Source organism: Trematomus bernacchii, unplaced genomic scaffold (genome assembly GCF_902827165.1).
Source record: "Trematomus bernacchii unplaced genomic scaffold, fTreBer1.1, whole genome shotgun sequence".
In the NCBI taxonomy this organism is placed as follows: Eukaryota; Metazoa; Chordata; class Actinopteri; order Perciformes; family Nototheniidae; genus Trematomus; species Trematomus bernacchii.
In genome coordinates this window covers 1,760,446-1,780,332 of record NW_022987821.1, presented here as the reverse complement: position 1 = coordinate 1,780,332, position 19,887 = coordinate 1,760,446, and the positions used below count along the sequence as shown (strand labels likewise).

At 41.6% G+C, this 19,887-nt stretch overlaps 1 protein-coding gene across 1 annotated transcript; it reads right to left on the bottom strand.

Annotated features, from left to right (window-relative positions):
- Window positions 1-1,888: 1,888 nt before the first annotated feature.
- On the bottom strand, window positions 1,889-15,919 carry LOC117498981 (heparan-sulfate 6-O-sulfotransferase 3-B-like). The gene is made up of 2 exons (XM_034151203.1): window positions 14,826-15,919; window positions 1,889-3,248 (listed from the first exon to the last, which is right to left on the bottom strand). The coding sequence occupies exons 1-2, from the start codon at window positions 15,365-15,367 to the stop codon at window positions 2,495-2,497; spliced, it is 1,296 nt and encodes a 431-aa protein (XP_034007094.1). The 5' UTR covers window positions 15,368-15,919; the 3' UTR covers window positions 1,889-2,494.
- Between the last annotated feature and the right edge of the window lie 3,968 nt (window positions 15,920-19,887).

The window sequence follows — 19,887 nt, the reverse complement described above, 5'->3', positions numbered from 1 at the left end:
CATTAATGTTACGGTTTTGTATTTATGTTTTCATTTTCCACCTTTGTATTGAAATATTTTCCTCCTTGTGTCTTCTCTGTTCCTTCTTCCTGTGTTTGCCTTCCTGTCGTTAGTTTCCCTGGTGTGTCTGATTGTCTGATTGTGTTCACCTGTTGCCCTTGTGTTTCTGCCTCCCTTACCCCAGCTGTGTCTTGTCTTGTGATTACCCTTCTGTGTATTTAGTCTTGTCTTCCCCTGTGTGCCTTGTCTGTTCATTGTTGGTTTTTCCTGTCTCCCTCCATGTCAGTCACGGTCAGTCTTTCGGTAAATGTTTTTTCCTTTTGCTTTCGTTTTGTTTCAAGTCATGTTTTTTGTCATCAGCTTTTGTAATAAAGCTCTTTTGTGTTTATAGACCTTTACCCTTTTTGTAGTCTGCATTTGGGTCCTACCCTTTCCACATTACCTAACAATTAAGGTTAAAGTACAGAGTTCTATAAAAAGGACACGAGGGAGACACAGAGGAAGCCATGTTGCAGGGTCATAACCTATTCATTTTACACTAAGAAGGATAAATGCAGCTAAAAGGCGGGTGAAGATGTCATGATGATGACAAATCATATGGGGGGTAGTACTTCACAGCACGGCAGAAGAAAAACAACAGCAAAGAGAGATCAGCAAAAACATTTACAGTCCTTACATTTCTACCTTCTGCCACTTTAAGAACAAATGCAACCATTAAAAAATAACAATTCAAAGAATCCTGTCAAAATATAGTGGAAAAGGTTTTCAAATAATACTTTCCAGATTTAGTTGGAAAGATTTTTTTTAAATATATGAAAAATTCATATTTTACTTTAAACAAAAGAAAGAGGAAAGATACAAAACTGTGATAATATTGAAAAAATATCTAAATTGTAACAAACACACACTTATTGTAAATGAGTGTGTGTAAATGTACTTACTTTTCACTGCCTATCTGTTTTTTAATCGAGGTGCGCGTAATTTGTCGATCTATCCACTTTACGCATGCGTCAGGACCACAAGGTTGGTATCTAAAATGTTTTACTACCAAGACTCAAATCTGTTTGTGATCATCGAACTCAAACCTCCCGGAACAAATTCCCCCTGTCAACAGAGAGACATCCGTAGATAAAGAAGCTATTTGTCTGTATCTTGGAAGCCATATGTCAAATCCTGCTTTATGGTTCATATCACAAAACAATTAGCAAGCTGTGCAAATATCAAACTTTTTATATCAAATGGCATTAATGTGAACTTTTTAAGGTGTTTTTCCCGTTTATGTGCGCTTCAGTACACATGCAACATCATTATCACAGGCTTATATAATTCTAATCTTTCTCTGTTACATGCTGTGCGAGTAGAATGGAGACTGCGGCTGGGGATGGAGTGGCTATTTTGGTCTGTGGACATAGTCATTTCCTTCCCTGCCTCCTGACTGATCTCCTCCTCATATTTATTTTCCATCTCACGAACAAAAAACGTCTGCACGGAGCGTTGGGGAAGTGCTTATTACAGACGCAATTTTCCAGAAACACAATATTAATATAAATCATTCCAGCACCTAACATTTCCTTTCTGCATAAATGTGTTGAAAGGGATTGTTTTTTCTCGCGGGTTGCAAATGGAGCGCAGTGCTGTATGTTTGTGAGATTATGAAGAGTAGGGAGCCAATTGGTTTCTTCTATTTTCTGCTGTGCCAGTCATGGCCAATTGAACTTTAAACGATCAATTTAGAAGCAAGAGCCTGTGATCAATGCCCTAATGGTGGAAATACTGATGCTCTCTCCCTGTGATGTAGGAGTGCTGAATCCCGCTCTGACAGCTCCCCTCGATGTGCGTCAGTGTGTCTGTACGTGCGTGGATATGGAAGAAGTTGGCACACTGCACGGAGATTTCAGATTTTTATGGTGAGAACATGCTGTGAAAAAGAAGCAAGGTGGAACACGTTCATGTACACATGCGTACCAGAGAGAGTCAAATGTACATGACTGTACTGCATTATTTTCATTGAACACCTTTCCTGCGATTTCTGTATACTGCAGCAGTCCAAGAAAAAAAACCACACCAAAGACTATTGCCAAGATTGTGCTTTGATATTCTTATGAAGCCAAACACAACAGAGTAACTACAGAATTTCACTGATCAACACACTAGATCACACACGTTACACAGAGGATCCTTCAAGTCAGCCATTTTGTTTTCTAATTGTTAGCGAACTTTAAGAAACGTTTTCACCACTTTGAGACCATTAGAAGCAATTGCTAATGAATAAATAAACACAATTCACATCTCCAGTCCCAAAAGTAGCCATAGAAAAAAAGAAAATACAAAATGTTTATGTTGCCATGACAAATACGGTACATCCATCATAAATATTAAGACACCGTTCGGCAGTCCAACAAAGAGCTATGAGGGCAGGAGGATTTGGCAGATTCTGGGGAGGAGAGTAAAGCACGATGAATCAAACAGCCGCCCATGTGTCCTCCTCACCTCCTCACCACCTCACCACCTGGCTGCTGTAGTCCTCGGTGGTAGCTACCTCCTCCAGCCCTTTCATCTGCTCCTCTTCCTCCTCCCCTCCTCCTCCTCCCAGTCTCCACAGCTCGGACAGATAGGTCCTGTGCAGCCGCTGCCTCTGCTGCCTCTCCTGCCACCTCCTCAGCCGCTCCTCCTGGTGCTGCTTCTGCCGGCTGTACTGGTAGCGCCGCAGGAACAGCTCCTTGGCGTACTCGTAGAGCTCCACGTCCAGAGCGTTCAGCCCCTCGATGCGCCACCGCACCTTCTCGCTGATGCCCACGCTGGCGGCCCGTGTGCTGTTGATCTGCGTGAAGGCCCGGATGAAGCGCAGGCCGAACGTCCGCTCGAACAGGTACTGCGTCTTGCGCTGGAACTCCGTCAGGCCGAAGAAAGCCATGTTGAGCAGGTTGGCTTTGGCGCTGGCGAGCAGCACCAGGCCTCGCTCCAGCTCGCTCACCGACGACATGTTGTAGCAGCCCACCAGGCTGAGGTCGGCCAGCATGCGGACCTGCCGGTTGTTGGCCAGGTTCGAAGGGCAGCTCATGAAGTCGATCAGGGGCACGCCGGTCCAGTCGTCCCCGCTGTAGCAGGCGGGGAGCTCGTCCTCGGTGGGGGAGCGGCCGTCACACATATGGAGGGCGGTTTTCCAAGTGGCCCCGCGCTGCACGTGCTTCCACTCACTGAGGTAGCGTGACACGGGGTCGCGTAGCATCGTGATGTAGTAGAAATTCCTGCAGAGACAAAAACAATTGTACGATAAAATGGCGATAATGTACGTTAGGAATATATATATATAGGGATTCTTTTTTTTTTCTGAAAGTTATTAAAGGGTGATACAACTCTCGTGTCACAACCTTCAGATCTGAAAAGTCAAGCCATTGGGAAATGGCCTTAAACCTGCATTTTCTCTAAAAGTCTAGGAGAAAATGACCCTACTTCTTACTTGATTTATTATCTTTGTAAACATTTTCTTAGCATTTCTTATGTTCTCAATCTCTAGATTCAATTCTTGTTCGATACAGCATGAGGTTAGTAAATGATGTTCCCATTTAGAGCAGGGTATGCTAAGGGTGTTACATTATTATTAAATAAAGGTTAAATAAAAAAAAAAATTATGATTGACAGGTCGCTACCAGTGTCCTCCTCAGTATGGGTGTTGTCATATGACAACCTGAACACTTCCACAGTGTGTTGAAATTAAAGTTAAATGTTTTGGTTGCCCAAAAATGTCTCATTCTTCGTTCAGTTGCGCCCCCCTCTCGTAGTTCTTGAAATAATACCAAAAGAACAAGATGGCCACGTCCAAAACAGTAAAACTTGAGGCTTGAAAACTGTAGTAAACAAAGAAATGGGGGAAATCACGGTGACTATGTCCACTTCTTTGATACAATCTATGGTCTGTTTGCTTATTATTAAGCTATTGCCAAGAGGCGGTTAGCTGAGCATAGAATAAAAATGAACTGTTATCCTTTGCATGGACGATGTGAACTTTATTTCAGGAAAATAGCCTCAACCTTCCTTTCCAGAACAACATCTTAAACTGAATTACAGTACAGAGGTTGAAGAAACTGTCTGAGCCACATTTTCAACTAAGTGGAGGAGGATGAAACTATAAATCACATTTCTCATATCCTGCTGCTGTTAAAGAAGAAGATATGAACTGAAAAAATACCACAGAGCTGGAAGTATGAGGTGTACAGAGAGTGTGATTTGGGTGTAAATGAAAAGCATCATTGAGTGCGTCTGAGGGTGTTAGAGGATAATGAAATAGAAAGCATTGCAGACCTAGCAGCTATAGCATTTAACATCGTGCATATGTGCAATTACGTTTGTCTTTGTCACACCAATTTGCTCCCGCTTCCTCTGGTAATGAGTTTTTTTCGTCTCCAGCACCTTTCGTGCTTCTGCATCGTTCTGATCTGCCACGAAAGACGCTTCAGAAATTGCTGCGCGAAAACCTTTCAACCAGCCAATACAACTCTCCGCTCTTATCTATAGAATTCAGAGTCAGGAGTCAGCGCAGGGAGAATTCCAGCTATTTTCTAAAAGTTTTTCAAAACGAAAACATCGATAAAAGGGAAATTGAAAATGTTCATCTTGCGTGCTGTGACCTTAGGATGTCAGAGACAGCAACCAAATATAAAGCACAAATAAAAAGCCGACATTTTATTTATTTCATTCCTCAAGGCTGCAATTTATTTCCTTGAAGCGTTCATTCAACAGCTTTATAAAGAATTCAGATTCAAGGGCGTTTCATAGCGATGCTGCTCTTGTAGAAACTACATCCAGAGGGATCAGTGTCCCTTTGATTTACTACTTGATAATACTACTTTATTTAGTTTGTATATTTCTTAAAACAGAAACAAAAGATTGTATTTAGCAGTTTAGTAATTACAAACTGATACCAATGACTCTGTAACACCCTTCCTTTCCACTTAATTATATGAAATAGTGCAAGTCATTTAAGACGATGTACCCTTATTTAACCTTAGCCTCTTGAAAAATATAATATATTTACTGTTTAATAATATTGAACCTATATAACACACTACAGGAAAGGACTTAATGATTTAATTTTATACATGAATGGTTTTTATCCAACTATGCTTAGGAAAGGTGTCGTTTCTACGAAAAAAAAATTATGGGTCCTTTCGTTCTTAATGTGCTGTAAATTGGATGTTAAATATGGAACTTTCACATTCTGTACTGCCGTGATTGTTTTGAGTTGACTGCTAAAGTGGAAAATGTGATTATCACAGAGAGAAGTCGTATTAGCAAAGAGTGCAGGGCCTTTAAAGGTCCGCAATTTAGCAATTATCGCCAGACGGCAGACATCACTCTGCTGTGATTTATACTTAAGTGAGTGCCATGATGATATCATGGCAGAACCCCCCCCCCCCCCCCCCCCCCCCCGCAGACAGACACACCACCCACAGATAATGGCCGTCCACAGTGAGGCTAAGTGAATTACCCCGCCATTTTCAGCGGGTTGAGCGGACAGCAGGAGATGGATGGACACACACAAGTGCCTCACAAAGCGGCCTTTGTTGTACTTCCTGGAAAACAGCTCAGGCTCTTCCTCCTCTGTGCCTATCATCTATCTGTACAGCTAACCGCGAGACAGCCCGATCAATAAGTGTCCATGAAACCCCGTCTGTGCTTTCATCGTGACCTACTGACAAAGAGCAGCAAATGTCAAAGCTCTCTCCTTACTCGTGTCAGGGACACAGGCAGGGTCAGATTATGAAGGTCAAGAATAATTATTCTTGATACGTAAATGTCTGAGGATTCCTTATGCAGGATATTGTAAACGGAAATCTTTACTTAAATAAAAGTACACCTTCATTAGCATCCAACTATATTTAAAGTACCCTAATTTAAAATGAATTGTGCAGCATGGCCATTTTCAGAATAATATATATTATATCACTGGATTATAATTATAAAATGTACTTTATTTGTATTTGACAGCTGGTAAAGGTGGAGCTAACTCTTTCGTACCCATCATAACCTATTAGTTGATTTATGATCAACACATGATGGCATAATCATGGCCGACCCACAGCAGCCATTGTGTGGTATCATGTGTATTTGTTCCTAAAGTGAAATCAGCTTATGCCTCTGATCAATACGGCGTATTGTTCATGCCCTTCTCGCTGCCTGTCACCTTTCTCCATACGGCAAACCTGAAAACACTATTGATCGCCCTCTCGCACTCGCCAATTGTCTCTCTCTCACTCTCTAAATCACCATCAGATGCTAGAGAGGAAACTCCCAGCGAAAGATCAATATCTGCCTTGTTAATTCACTCACTACCATCAAGGACAAAACTATTTATGCTGCCCCTACAAAAAGCGTCTGGATCGACAACAATCTTGTTTATTTCATCTTCTTTCAAAGTGAAAATACATCATGTTGCTTTTAGTTGATGCGTTTCCCTCACACTGCTCCAATAGCGCCGTCAATGAAGTATCACTTTAGAAGCTGTTTCTATAAGACGCCGGTTTGAGAACAAGCACAGGGCTGCACATCGATTTCACACCAAGTCGGGGTGTTGATAACGCACAGTTGGAGCGGATCCATTTGAAAGGTGTTAGTGTCAGTAAGGGATTCCTTAACCATTGCTTTTAACAGACAATTACGGTCTGGGGGGAAATAAATCACTTTTAAATGCTCCTCTGCTAGTGATAATACCTGCTTCACACATCCAACAGAAGATAATAAGCACCCAGGTAAAACACTGTAAAAATGAAACCTCTTTTAAAGTCATTGCTGGCATCTTGGTCATATCACCTTATCATGAAATAATGGGATTTATTAGGAACTTGTGAAAGGTTCTGAAAACCAATTTTCTTGAGTAAATATTATTATTATTCTTTCGTGTTGAGATTTCAGGATGTGTGCTTGTTCCTCTGAGCTTTTTGCACTAGTTGGTGGATGAGGCCCAGTCGGTAAAAGGTGGTTGTGATGTCACTTTCTAAACACTAATCGGGATTAATCTGATAACAGCTGAGGGGTTGTTTGCTTATAAGGCCACTGTCAATTAAATCAGGGTTAAGTAAACAGCAGATTGGTTTAGGATTTGACTTTTAAATGCCTAATTAATGTCTTTTTCCAAACTTTAATTTAGATTATGGACAATGCACATCTCCAGGAAGGATTTTGTGGATAACGCTGCATTTGGCTAAGCAGATGAAATGTGATCCTGGTTCAGTTTTCAACGTGAATACAACTGCAGAGTAACAAATGGGAAGAGCTATTAGACAGAGCAGAGGAAGGAAGCATGGCACAGATTGAGTAACAGCAGGTCTGCATGTTAAATGATGTTGGACTGATGAGGGAGTGAAGCTGCTCAGACAGAGGAGTCTCATCATATCAGTCTCCAGAACACAAGAGGTCAAGCGGGATCCATTTCACTCTTCTGATTCTCTTTCTTGTACTCATTTAATGTCTGTTTGCCAATTACAGGGAGAATGATATCATCCCCATCTCAGCGGGATCACTATCACACAACACAGGAGAGGACACTCCCTTTCAAATGATTAGTCATCAGTAGGAATATCAGAAGGTTAGCAATGTAACCCTAACCCTTCAACATGCGTTTTTTTATAATCGTTTGACAGTAGGTTAAACGTGTCATGATTTTATATTAATGGGCCATTATAGGGGGAACATATAAGACTTGTTGCTCTTTACCGGCTTTCGTCATTATATCTGTATTGACGATTACTTATCAAATATTGTAGTGTGTAAATATTTTGTGAAAGAAGCAATAGTCAATCCTACATTTCATCGCAGTATCAAAGTATTTTATCAGAAATATTGTGATATTTGATTTATTTGATCACCCATCCCTATCACTTATTCCGTTTTTTGGCATGGTTCTCGTGACATTCCTAGTTAATGTCAAACAACATAAAACCAGTTAAAGGGAAAACCGTCTGAGCGGCGTTATCTATCAGGTGATTTTACAGAGAGTAAGGAGAGAAATGATGAGCTAGGAGACTGCACTGTGATCTTTATTGGTTGCAGATATGAGATGCTATTTTAGGCGATCAAGGAAAAGCCCCAGGGATGCTGGTGTGCAGACAAGGGAACCGAGAACCAGAAGGAGGAGGTGTCCGGGCAGCGAGGGTGTGAAGATGTGGTTCTACTGAAAACTAGGTGATAGACTATAGGAGGAAACATACATTTAAACAAATACAATCAATCATCGTTGAATACAGACTCTTCTTCTCAGGGCAGATTCTTCCATCTTTAAGTTCCAACGTGCTGCGTTTCAGGTGTTTTTCCAGTTAGTTTGAAGCACACCCACAACATCGTGGTGTTCATCCAACAGCCTGCCGTGTGCAGCTTTAGTAGCTTTACCGTCTTAGCCTTAACCTTTCCTTGACATCTTAATCTTTGCAGCTTTGTGAGGTGTCAGCCAGTCTTCTAGGTCCATGTAGTTATGGAAAGGATAAATGGAAGACTGAACTCTGCAAAGGTCACATCTACCCACACAAACAACTGAGGAATTTCTGAAAGGCAGTCTTTTCACTTTTAAGCAATATGTGAAGGTTTGATTCACGTATGATTTCTTGCAGCATGTTGGCATTGAGTCTTTGAAAGTGGTGAGTGATTTACAGCATGTGTCCTTCACTGTGAATTAGTAGCAAGGTACAGCATGCTACTGTATATCCCATATACATTATATAAGGCGCACATAGATCATATGAAAGAGATAAGAACTTTGTTGGATCTGATCCATGATGACTTATCCTACAGAAAGTCCCATTACAGAAGCCATGAGGCAGTTTGATGGATAGCACATAACGATGCTTCTAGCACAGCGTTTCTCCATGTGATACTTTTTTTCTCTCTCTCTCTCTCTCTCTCTATCGTAACAAACGCAGTCTTTCGTAAAAAGAAATCTTCAATCCAGTCGACAGGTCTCTGAATAAATCCGGACTTCTGGATTAATCTCCCTCTTCCTCCTCCCCCGTATAATAACGGTAGTCTTCGACTGTCCCTAATCCCCCTAAGGAGTGTGGAGATTACCAATATCCTCTGAATATCTCACATTCCCCACAAGAATACGACATGCTGCTCTCTGTCATGAAGGGGGTTGACTTGACAGAAACAACATGCAGTCAATTGATCCATTATATCACTTTACAATAGTACAAAGTATTGAGCTTTATGCAGCTCAGCCATTGGCAGCAGCACGTGTCTAACAGGTGATACGGCCTTTTGTTTGTGTTGCTGCTATACAAAATATAATATGCAATTTACTTGCTGTTTACTTGTGATATTTTAGATTTTTATATTAGACGCTAGGCCTGTATTATTTAATTAATGACTAAATAAAATAACAAAAAAAAAACTTTAATTCACACATTTTTACTTTTTATTTGTCACTATAATTGAATTACCAGAAAACATGCTTTATCATGATTGAATATCCTTATCTAGTTTTTTAAATAATAACATTTGGATACAGAATTGTTTTCCCTTTTTAATGATTAGATATGTATTTGTATTCTTTCACTGTCATTTTAACATTCCCAGATTATGAGATTGTATCTGAAATTATGAAAGAAATGTTAATACTTAGATCAGAATCACAAGAAGTGTTTGCATACTTAAGAGATGCATGCATGTCATTATAAAGGCATAAATAGTGGAGAAGTAAGAAAGCATATATTAAAAAAAATCGAATGTCAAGTTGACAAAAAACTGCGGAATAGTGCGTTGGTGTTCGGATCAGGGGAGCACAGGTTCAAACCCCACTGCAGTCAGCATGTCGTTGTGTCCCTGAGACACTTCACCCCAAGTTGCTCCTGTGGGGATTGCCCACAGTATTGAGTATGTAAGTCGCTTTGGATAAAAGCGTCTAACAAGTAACATGTCATGTAATGTTTAAACCGTATAGTGGAATACAGGATTAACTAAATAATGGTGGAATCTTTGGCTTCTCACATGTACTATTAGCTGCTGGCTAAATCTGGGTATCTTAACTAAAACAAGTAGGGCATTTAGCCTGTGGTGTTAAACTAAAGGTGTGTATTTTTGACACAAATCGTTGGTTGTTTGCTGCCAAGTACAAAATGTTTTCACATAGGAACCGTGGTAATTACCAGCAGGATGTTTGGAAATGTTCCCACAAGACTTCACTAACTGTATAAGTGTGTCAACACAAGCTGTAAACAGAACATCAACATCCACCAGTGCTTGCAGAACAAGGTTTTAGAAAATCCTTATAATGCAATAGACTGCACAGCTAGGCTATGTTATTTATTCATGGTTTAGGTTTAAATGCAGATTTGGAATATGAGTGTTTCAATTACTTCTACACATCAAAGATCTCTCGTATCTTAAGATGCCACATGAACACAGCAGGACGCCACCAACATGCTGACAACAAAGTGTGTCCAATGCTAAAAATGTACCAAAAAGAGGGTGTTATAACTGAAATTCATTATAATTGAATCTAAAAGAAGAAAAAGGAAAATGTAATGCAGTGTGTAAATGTGTGTCAGGATGTGTAAGCTCAAAGTAAAAAATCAGGAAAGAAAAGGAATTAGATAATATCCGGAAATGTAAGGCTATCAATATATTGTATTATTTATCTTTAGATTCAACTAAATTAAAACTATACACCAAAAGACAAGGCAAATACATCACCTTTTTGCTGTTAGACAAACGTCACATTACAACGTCACATTACCCATGATATTGGCACTCTAGACTGTGGTATAAATAACAATATGCCAATAAATGTTCTATGTATCTTAACTAGGCCAGACGTCATTGACAGGATTGTGAGGATATGTTGTTTTTAGTGTGAAGACACATACAGTGACACACCTCATTAGCTAACATTTGATATCATTGCTTTTGCATCATTCAGAGCGCTAAGCCAGTGTTGTGTAAGGACATACAGGAAGGTGACTAAATGCTCACTGAAGAGACATTAATGCTTTATATCTGCCTCACAGCATCAGGCTGCAGCATAGGGAAAGACCTGTACATTCACCCCTGCCAAAAATAAAACTCTGATGTCAGGTACTGTACATACCTTCCCACCCACGAGGAGTGACGAATCAGAGCTGCAGTGAAATGAAGATTCTGCTCAAATGTACGGAATCCAAGTCACCAATTTGAGGACATCTGCCTCTTTTCGTTTCCTTGAACAAGGTCTAACTTTTGACAAGTAATTATGGGATAATCCTAAATGCTTTGTTTGGCATTAAGCTAACGGTATCACAGTGTCATAGAGTAGTGTTCACCTTGAGCAAGGATACTTTTCACTGCTTATAACTTTTCATTTCTAGAGGAATGTGCTATTTCTTTCCCTAAACGCTTTAATAGTCTTACTTTAAGGCATCACAGATCCACTGGGATCCGTTTTATATGACTTCGGGCGACTGAAGGTTGAATAGCTTGTGTCATTCAGCGTTCTTGTCACATTGAGTTTTTACAACAATGCTTGGCTGTCAGCAGCTTGAATGCACTTGAGGTGTAAGCTTCAAGATTGACATTACAGTCAAAAGCAACGCTGACAGTTAAAGGGCAGTATTACGCCTAAAGCGTTTAAGAGACACTGCATCAGACGTAGGACATTTTCAGAATAACATACATTCATTCCTCTCTGAAATCTCTGCGTATAGCTCTCTTTGGGTGAGGATTTAAACTGACTCACTGTGACTGCAAGGGGAGATTAATGTCAAAACGTGCAATTTAGATGTTTCTCCCATATATAGTAGTACGAATCTCAGTGGAAAACGGTTTAGCTTGAGCAAAGACAGAATATCTTGAATACTGCTATGTGATAAAATCATCTTTGTCACCATCCCTGTGTGACTACTTAACCTTGTCAGCATATTTTTGCATATTTTAATTTCATTATCGTCACCAGTAATAGGGTGATTTTGCCAAATTAACGGCTAAAACCACCTTAACTGTGACCAGAAAGAACCGGGCTTATTAGACTCAGGCAGATCTTTCTGTTGGCCAGACTGTATTCTTCGCTCTAATCTGAAATAATGAGGTCAGTAATAAGGTTACACTCTCTGACTGTGAGTCCGAGGGCGAACAGGGCCGTCCGGAAATTGGAGTAGGTTTGACGTCAGGCCCGTATGGCAGTTGTGTATCCTGCTGCGATGTGAATGCTGTAGCCTCGTGCTGCGAGCAAAGCCCCACAGGAGCCTCGGACCAGTGGCGCACCTATCAGATACTACTTGAATGTGTTATTCACTGAAGTTTGAGTATCTGGAGGGAAATTGCCAGACATTAGGAGAGATGCAAGTTAGTGCAGCACATGTTAGACAGGACGGAACATTCAAAGGAAAGGAACAACAAACCTTGGTAGTGAATATAGTTATCCTTATACATGAACAGCGGCCTAGGATATGTAAAAGGGCCATTATAGGTGGTTATATATATATATATTTATAATCTGTAGTTTATGAATCTGCTGGTGTGTAGGAGAGAGGTGATTTCAAGGTGACTATGGAGTGCTCAGAAGCAGACAGATGCTTCTGTATACAGAGTGGACCAGCAGGACAACATGCATTAAAAGAGTCAAATATTCATCTTTACATGTCAAATAAATATTGTATGGATACACTGACAAGGAGGGAGGCCAGATGTTTGGGTCCCGAGAGATGGTTACAATATTCTTTTTGGTGGGTCCAGTTCTGGTGGCCAACATAACATCACATCTGCGTGAAGCGATGAAGTGAATGTAACCTTGACTAAAAAAACTGAAATGTCAATGCCCCATTGTTCTTCATAGTTTGAAGTGAAATAACTAAACTGGAGAAATACAGTCTTTATGATGCCCAAAAACCCTTTAATTGGCGAGATTCATTTGGATTTAGTGTATAATGAGGTTGAAGTATAAAGAAACAGACAATGGAGATTCTCAGGATTGTACTTCTGTATTTAAGTAAATGTACTTATTGGTATGGATATGTAGAAATGCTGGATGTTGTGCTCAGGAGTTGAATAAACCAGTGTATGGTCTGAGATAAGACTCTGTAGGATGTAGCCTTCAGATAGGTGTGGGCGTCATCCATTCCCAGGATGTTTGATCCTTCACTGTCTGCATCCCCATTGCTATATGTGACTTGTATAAGACGAGATTCATAGTTCAAAACATGCCTTCACTAAGTTGGATTGTGTTTAGCAATCAGCCTAAGGAAAACATTTTGAGTGCTTTGTAAAGTACATGAAATCGGTTCAGCCTACTACTACGTCATTGGACCTCAGGTAGAAGCAATGGGAATTATAGTTGCATTGGAAAAGGACTAATCTCTTTTAACTTCTAAAAACACTAAAAAGGCTGAAATTCTCCAATCTACAGAAGCAGAGTGAATTTAGGGAATAGATCAGATTACATTTGGTATTAGGCTGAGCAGTGAAATGCGCTAGCAGAAAAACAGACGCAAGCTCTGTGTACTCTGTAGTCAGAAGCATTTATCTGAAACGACTTCATTTAATCATCTATTTAAAGAACGGATGGTTGCTTGGTATTTTCAGTGTGGAAAGAAAATCAACCAGGAATTATCCCTGTAATCAATACACAGCAGATACAAACGTGTCCTTGAGCAAGACGCTGAATCTGTTAAGCAGCTCAGGGGCTGCGGTGACCTCTGACCTCCCTGTGGAAGCACAGAGAATGAGTATTTTGCTTTCGGATCGATAAAGTATTGCATTCTCACTGAGTACTCCGTGTAGTATCATATTATATTGTCTGCTGCTGTGATAAACCACAGCAAAGTCTGTCTAATTCACCACTCACCGGCTCTGAGTGGAAACTTGACCCTCCATTAAACACCTCCCTTAATGATAAAATCAACCGTTAGAAGCGGGAAATTACTGCCTAGATTTGAAAGAAAAAACGGCGTCCGCAATCAGCCAGCAACTTCCAATGTTAATGCCTGATGATTTTGCACTTACTATTATATTGAGCTGACAAGTGTTGTTGACTCACTCCGCGGCGTCTCTTCAAAACTATTTAAAAGCATTAAATGAAGTGTGATGGCTGCCACGGAGGAAGGCTAATGGGTTGGAAGGGTTCTCGAAAGGCGCTCCCTTTACCGCTCACTGGAACATATGGAGATTTGCTCTCTGAACCAACACCGCCAAATTGGCTTCAACACGAACACGGAACACCCCAGAGGACCCTGCCCTTCTTAAGTGATTTACTCCCTTAAGCTTAGCTGTATGACGGCTGTAATTACAGGAAATTGAAACGGACCTTCGGTGGAGGAAGGGCCTGTCTGATTCTGAGTGTGCCTCAGGAGACGGCTGCTGGTGTTGACAGACCGTGTGGTGAACGTGTTAAAACTGCAGTTCTATAATGTGCTGCATTACATGCCAATCAGAACATGTAAGCAATTAGAAGCCAGGGAGAAATGAGTGTTGAAGAGACCTTTGACTTAGTGCCTCTTGTTTTTTGCTCTATACATGACTAACAATCCATTATGAAAACTGTCGTCCGGTCATTTGATTAATCAATTAATCAACTAATCGTTTCAATTACTCTAAGGATTCTGCGTCAGTTCACTTCTACATCTTATTCAACACTCATCATTAAGAACATGGGTCTGTGCGTAAACCTACAAAAACGTAAAAGTGTGTGGATAATGGAGGGAGCAAGTGAATGAATGAGTGAATGGCCTTATGTGTTTCGTAAGTGAATGAGTGAATGAATAACTGAGTTAGTAAATTAATTAATGAGTGAATGCCCTGATGAGTGAAATAAGTGACTTGACTGGATTATAATGAGTGAGTGCACCTGTCCTGTGTCCCAGCCTCACCTTTTGTTCTTCTGGACACTCTTCTTGTCCCTCTTGTTCATCACGGTGGGCACGCAGCTCGTGAGCTCGGTCCAGTCCGCGTGCAGCCCGCAGCTCCAGCCCGTGGAGAACCGGGAGAAGAGCCAGGAATCTGCTCTCCCGGGCCGGTGACAGGTGCATTTCCTCTGGCCGGGCATGCAGTCGCAGGGCTGCTCCAGCTGGATGTTCTTCACCAGGTGCCGCCCAAACGTGGTGCCGCCGGTCTTCTGGATGTGCAGGAACACCATCACATCATCCCCTCGGATTTTGAAATCGACGTGCCTGTCCAGGTTCCGCTCCGTGAAGTTAAATTTGGATGTTATTTTGGAGGGAAGGTCCTCGTCCGCCTCCGGCTCCGTGTAAACTAACTCAAACCCGGAGGAGTACCGCTGGAAGAGCCCCTTGTCGTCACTTCTGAAGTAGCAGGTGTTGCTGTCCGCCGGGCACACATACTGGTAGCCGATCATTAAGAAGAGCACCGCCGCGATGGGGATGAAGATGAGTCTGTTGAACTTCTCCTCCATGGTGGAAAACTGTAAATCACGCCGCCGGCACAAACGGTAACGTGATGTCCGAGTGTTGTTCCTCTCCCCCGGGTCTCATCCTGCCGCTTCACTGTCGGTGCTCCTGTCCCTCACAATCTGGAGTTGTGCGAACATTTCCTGCAGGAGAGCTTTGACTGGCGCACAAGAACAGGTCTGAAACTTGGAGCTTTCACGCTAAACATGCAATTATTTCCTGGAACATTTATGCATCTTTTTCCTTGAATATGTCAAACTGGCACCTTTGGAGACGTCACGACGAAACGGCACATCCCCGCCTGAAGAGCGTTCAGGCTCGGCTGTCCTGCCAGAGTCAACTGCTGATCGCTATCTGAGCCAGGAGAGGCAAGTTGGACAACATTAACTCACGGACTTCCGGTCAGGGCTTTCACAATAACATCTTTACGCACACATCGTTTCACTTTCACAATAACATCTTTACGCACACATCGTCTCATTTAACAGCTTCCTTACAAATCGGATACATAAGGTAAATATCTCATTTTTTCCACAATTTCTTATTTAGTCAGGAAAACAACACCCGTATCCTGAGTATCTCGTCCAAATTGCAATAAAGCAATATTTCTAATTACATACATTTGGAATCTGAATAAGCATTTAATCACATAAACGTCTTAATTGCAAAATAATTCTGTTGAGATCACATCTAATTTAATCAAATAAAGTTGTTTCACATTAATATTCCTAGTTTGGTTGCAATGTTTGCTAGGTTACCATTGAATCTGTTAATGTTAACCTCTTAAGTCTTACTATTGTGTGTAATAGTCCATCAGACCAACTGCCATGTAGGAGTCCCAGACATTGTATATCATATGTAATTAAACAAGTACATACATGTTTCTAAATGTAATTGGCTCTCAAGTGTCATATAATCCAAAGTTATACACTTCTAATACCTATTTTGAAAAGGCACGTTTTTTACCCTGAGCCATTAACCAGAGAGGAGAAACTAATTAGTCAAATCAAATAGTTTATTTAACCCCTTGACGTTAAGCAATGCTTCTATTTTGAAAACCGAAAACTCTGATTTCCGGTTTTGTTTTTGCTGACTTCACTACATCTGCGCCAGTCATCTGTCCCGGCTGCCTATCCCGTGACGCAATCGAATCTCTAATCACACACACACACACACACACACACACACACACACACACACACACACACACACAAACACACACACACTTGCAATTTGAGCGGCCTCGAACAACTGCTGATGGAAAATCATTAATTCCAATAATGTAGAAAGCATATTGGGACTTAAAGCGGAAATTATGTAAACAACAGTGATTTATTTACAAGTGACTTATTTCATTATATACTAAATACAGTGACCTAAAAGTACAAACTGATCTGCATTGTATATGTTTATTCCTTATGGTTCTATTTTAATGCTGTTATGATTGTAATATTTTAATAAATAAGCCTCAGGACTGACCCTAGTGTATCTGCATAGTGCAAACAGAAACTATGGTGTCTATATATGTGTTATCGAGTTCTAATAAGCAGGTCTAAAAGTGTGAAAACATGATTTAGGGGATTTTAGTTCCCATGCAGCCAGCAGGAAAGAGTTAATCCTCAAGCGAGCAGCGAGTCATTTCAGCACCATGGACAGATTCCAACATGTCAAGTCAATAATTGGCATCGTGTGTGAGAGAAATGTGCATGTGTGCACGCCTGTGTGTGTGTGTGTGTGTGCCTGCAATTCCGTCATCATCCCACATAGGTTCTCATATACCCCTGGAACAGACTTAAACACGTGACGCAGTTGAATTCACAGCTCTATATGGACATCAAGAAATAAAGACATTTATCCCTTAGTAATGGATTCTCTTTAAGCTTCCACTGATAAAAAGCTTTTGTCATTTTGCCTTAAATGTCCCTCCATCAAGGGATTTAACCAGCATGCACTTTGGTATGTATTCTATTCAATCCTCTTCCTGCACTTTGCCCTCGTTGACTTAATCTGTATGGGAGTTTAGTCTGGGGCTCACCTCTCTCACCATTCCTTATTGAGGTGGGGACATGGAAGGAATTGTTATGGGGTCAGGACAAGACATATCTAATTTTCTAAAGGCCATGCAGAAGTGAACTGCTGGGCATTAGATGTGTTGCCCCGGTGATGATAACACCCCGTGTCAGCGTGCTCTTTACCTGCGAGGCGTCCTCGTCCTCCAGATATGATTTAGCAAAAGAAACCTTTTCCACAAATGGCACACTGATTAAAATCTGTGCAGAATCCCTGATGGGTAAGAATCTGCATTAATGTTTTGTGCAGCGAAGCGAGCCTTGTGTTGTTCTGGCTGTGCAGCTGGGATATTTACGAGGTTCCTAACGCTCGTAGTGAGCCTTATGAGAAATAACCCCGGGAAGTGCTGACTCATCCACAATGTACAGGCCTCCCAATAATGGAACTGAGGCTTCCTGGAAATTATGATTGGATTGCTTTGGGATTTCTGTTTATCTGTTTTGGTCTTTTTCATTTCCAGCGAGGTCCCGGTCTGATGCAACTGCAGATGTGTGTGTATTATTGGAATTAGTATTGATTTTAAAATGATGCTGAGAAAGTTCACTTATGGTATTTTTGCAGTGGGACCTCTGGTGAGCTAGGAGTTTCCGAGCATTTCTAGCAAATGAGCAGCCTGAGACACTGTTAAGGGAAGCAAATAAATGCACTGCTGCACAAGAGAAATCTCCAGGTTATTGAGTGGAATATAAATGAGGATAAGGCACATACAGAGTGTGGAAGATGATAAAACGTGTACATACATAAAGGGAAGTCGCAGCATCTGTCGTTTTTTTTCTTAAATGTGACAAGCCTCATCGTTATCAGATCTACAGGTGGAGGCTGCACATGTGCTCTCATGGTGTACAGATGGCGGTGCTGTCATGGCGACATCTGCCTCTTCCTCCTCCGTCCGTGTGTGGTGTCAGACTCCTCACCTGCCCACTAGCTGCTGTCACTGATCACCTGATGGTCACATGACCGCCCCGCAGCTGCTCACCCCTTCATTAATCTCTATGTATAACGTTCAGTTTGTCAGGTGTTGCTGCATTTCCCTGTCTGTATTCTGACCCCTTCTGTCTCCGATAGACCTGTTGCTGATTATGGAGTCTGCTTATTGGTCTCTCTTCTTTCAATATGTCGTACAGGCGCTGGTTATACTGGGGAAAGTAACTGTTCTTATTTGTTGTTTTTAGCGTAAGAAAAAGCACATTTTAGAAATTGCTTCCCTGATAAGTATGTTGATTAAAGTGTCATAAAAACGAGAAATTAATCCAGCACACACCCAAGCATGGGGAACCAAAACGGCTGCAGCAGAAAGTTTGGAACATTGGAATAAAAAATAAATAATCAAAACCCATACTAACACTGTACCTAACATCATTGATAGAACAAAATAAGTAATATTTAGGAATCATGGTTTCTCCTGCTGCTAGCATTGTAGCCACATTATTACCTAAGCTAGCTACTTTTTCTGCCTTACCTATTTAGAGCCTTCTTAAAATATTTTTCTTGACATGTGTGGGAAGGAAGGAAGCATTGGACAGATACACTGATTAACATCCTCTGACCGGCAGTGGCTCAGTCAGTAGGGGCTTGGACTGTGAGCCGTAGGATCACCGGTTCATGTCCCCGACCAGACCTAAATATGGAGTGTGGACTGCTACTTGGAGAGGTCACAGTTCACCTCCTGCCCTGCCGCGGTGCCCTTGAGCAAGGCACCGGACAACCCCCTTCCCCCCTCACTCCCATTGCTCCCCGGGCGCTGTACAATAGCTGCCCACTGCTCCTAGTACTAGACTCCTGGTACTAGGATGGGTTAAAAGCAGAGAACACATGTCACTGTGTGCTGTGTGCTCTGCATGTGAGACCATTAAAGAGGGGTTCATCCCTCCCAATTCTATTTTATTCTAATTCTATTTCATCCCTCCCAATTCTATTCTCAAACAGTAGGTAGTCACTTTAAATCTTTCTCTCTGAATATTTTAAAAAGTGTTTCACCATTATGTTTCTATGACCAAGGAGCAGTCAGTACTCCTTTGCTTCACGGTAGAAATGTACACTTCCATTTAGATTGTGATCATATTATTAGATGCCATTGAGCATCCTTGGTTTCTGTAAACTGACAACTATGGCCGTTAGCCTGGGCTCCATGCGGCGTGTGTGACTGAAGATTTGTGAACTCTCCACCACAGGGGTCCACAGGCAGGCCCTCAGACCTGCAGTGCAACGCGGCACCACGCCAGCCTGTGCCCGGGCCCCCACCACAGCCCTGTCCAAAACCCTTAATCGAAAGGGACACTCTCTCCACTTGATTCCCGATGAAAAGGAAGCTGTTGGCCCATGCAGCGCACCTTGGCAGCTCCACAGATACAAACCCAGATTGGTCTAATCTCCTCCACAGTGCGAGGACATTGGAGAGGAGGCCTGTGATACAATCTGCATTTTCCAGCAGGTAATTGAAGCTTTGAGGTTGGGT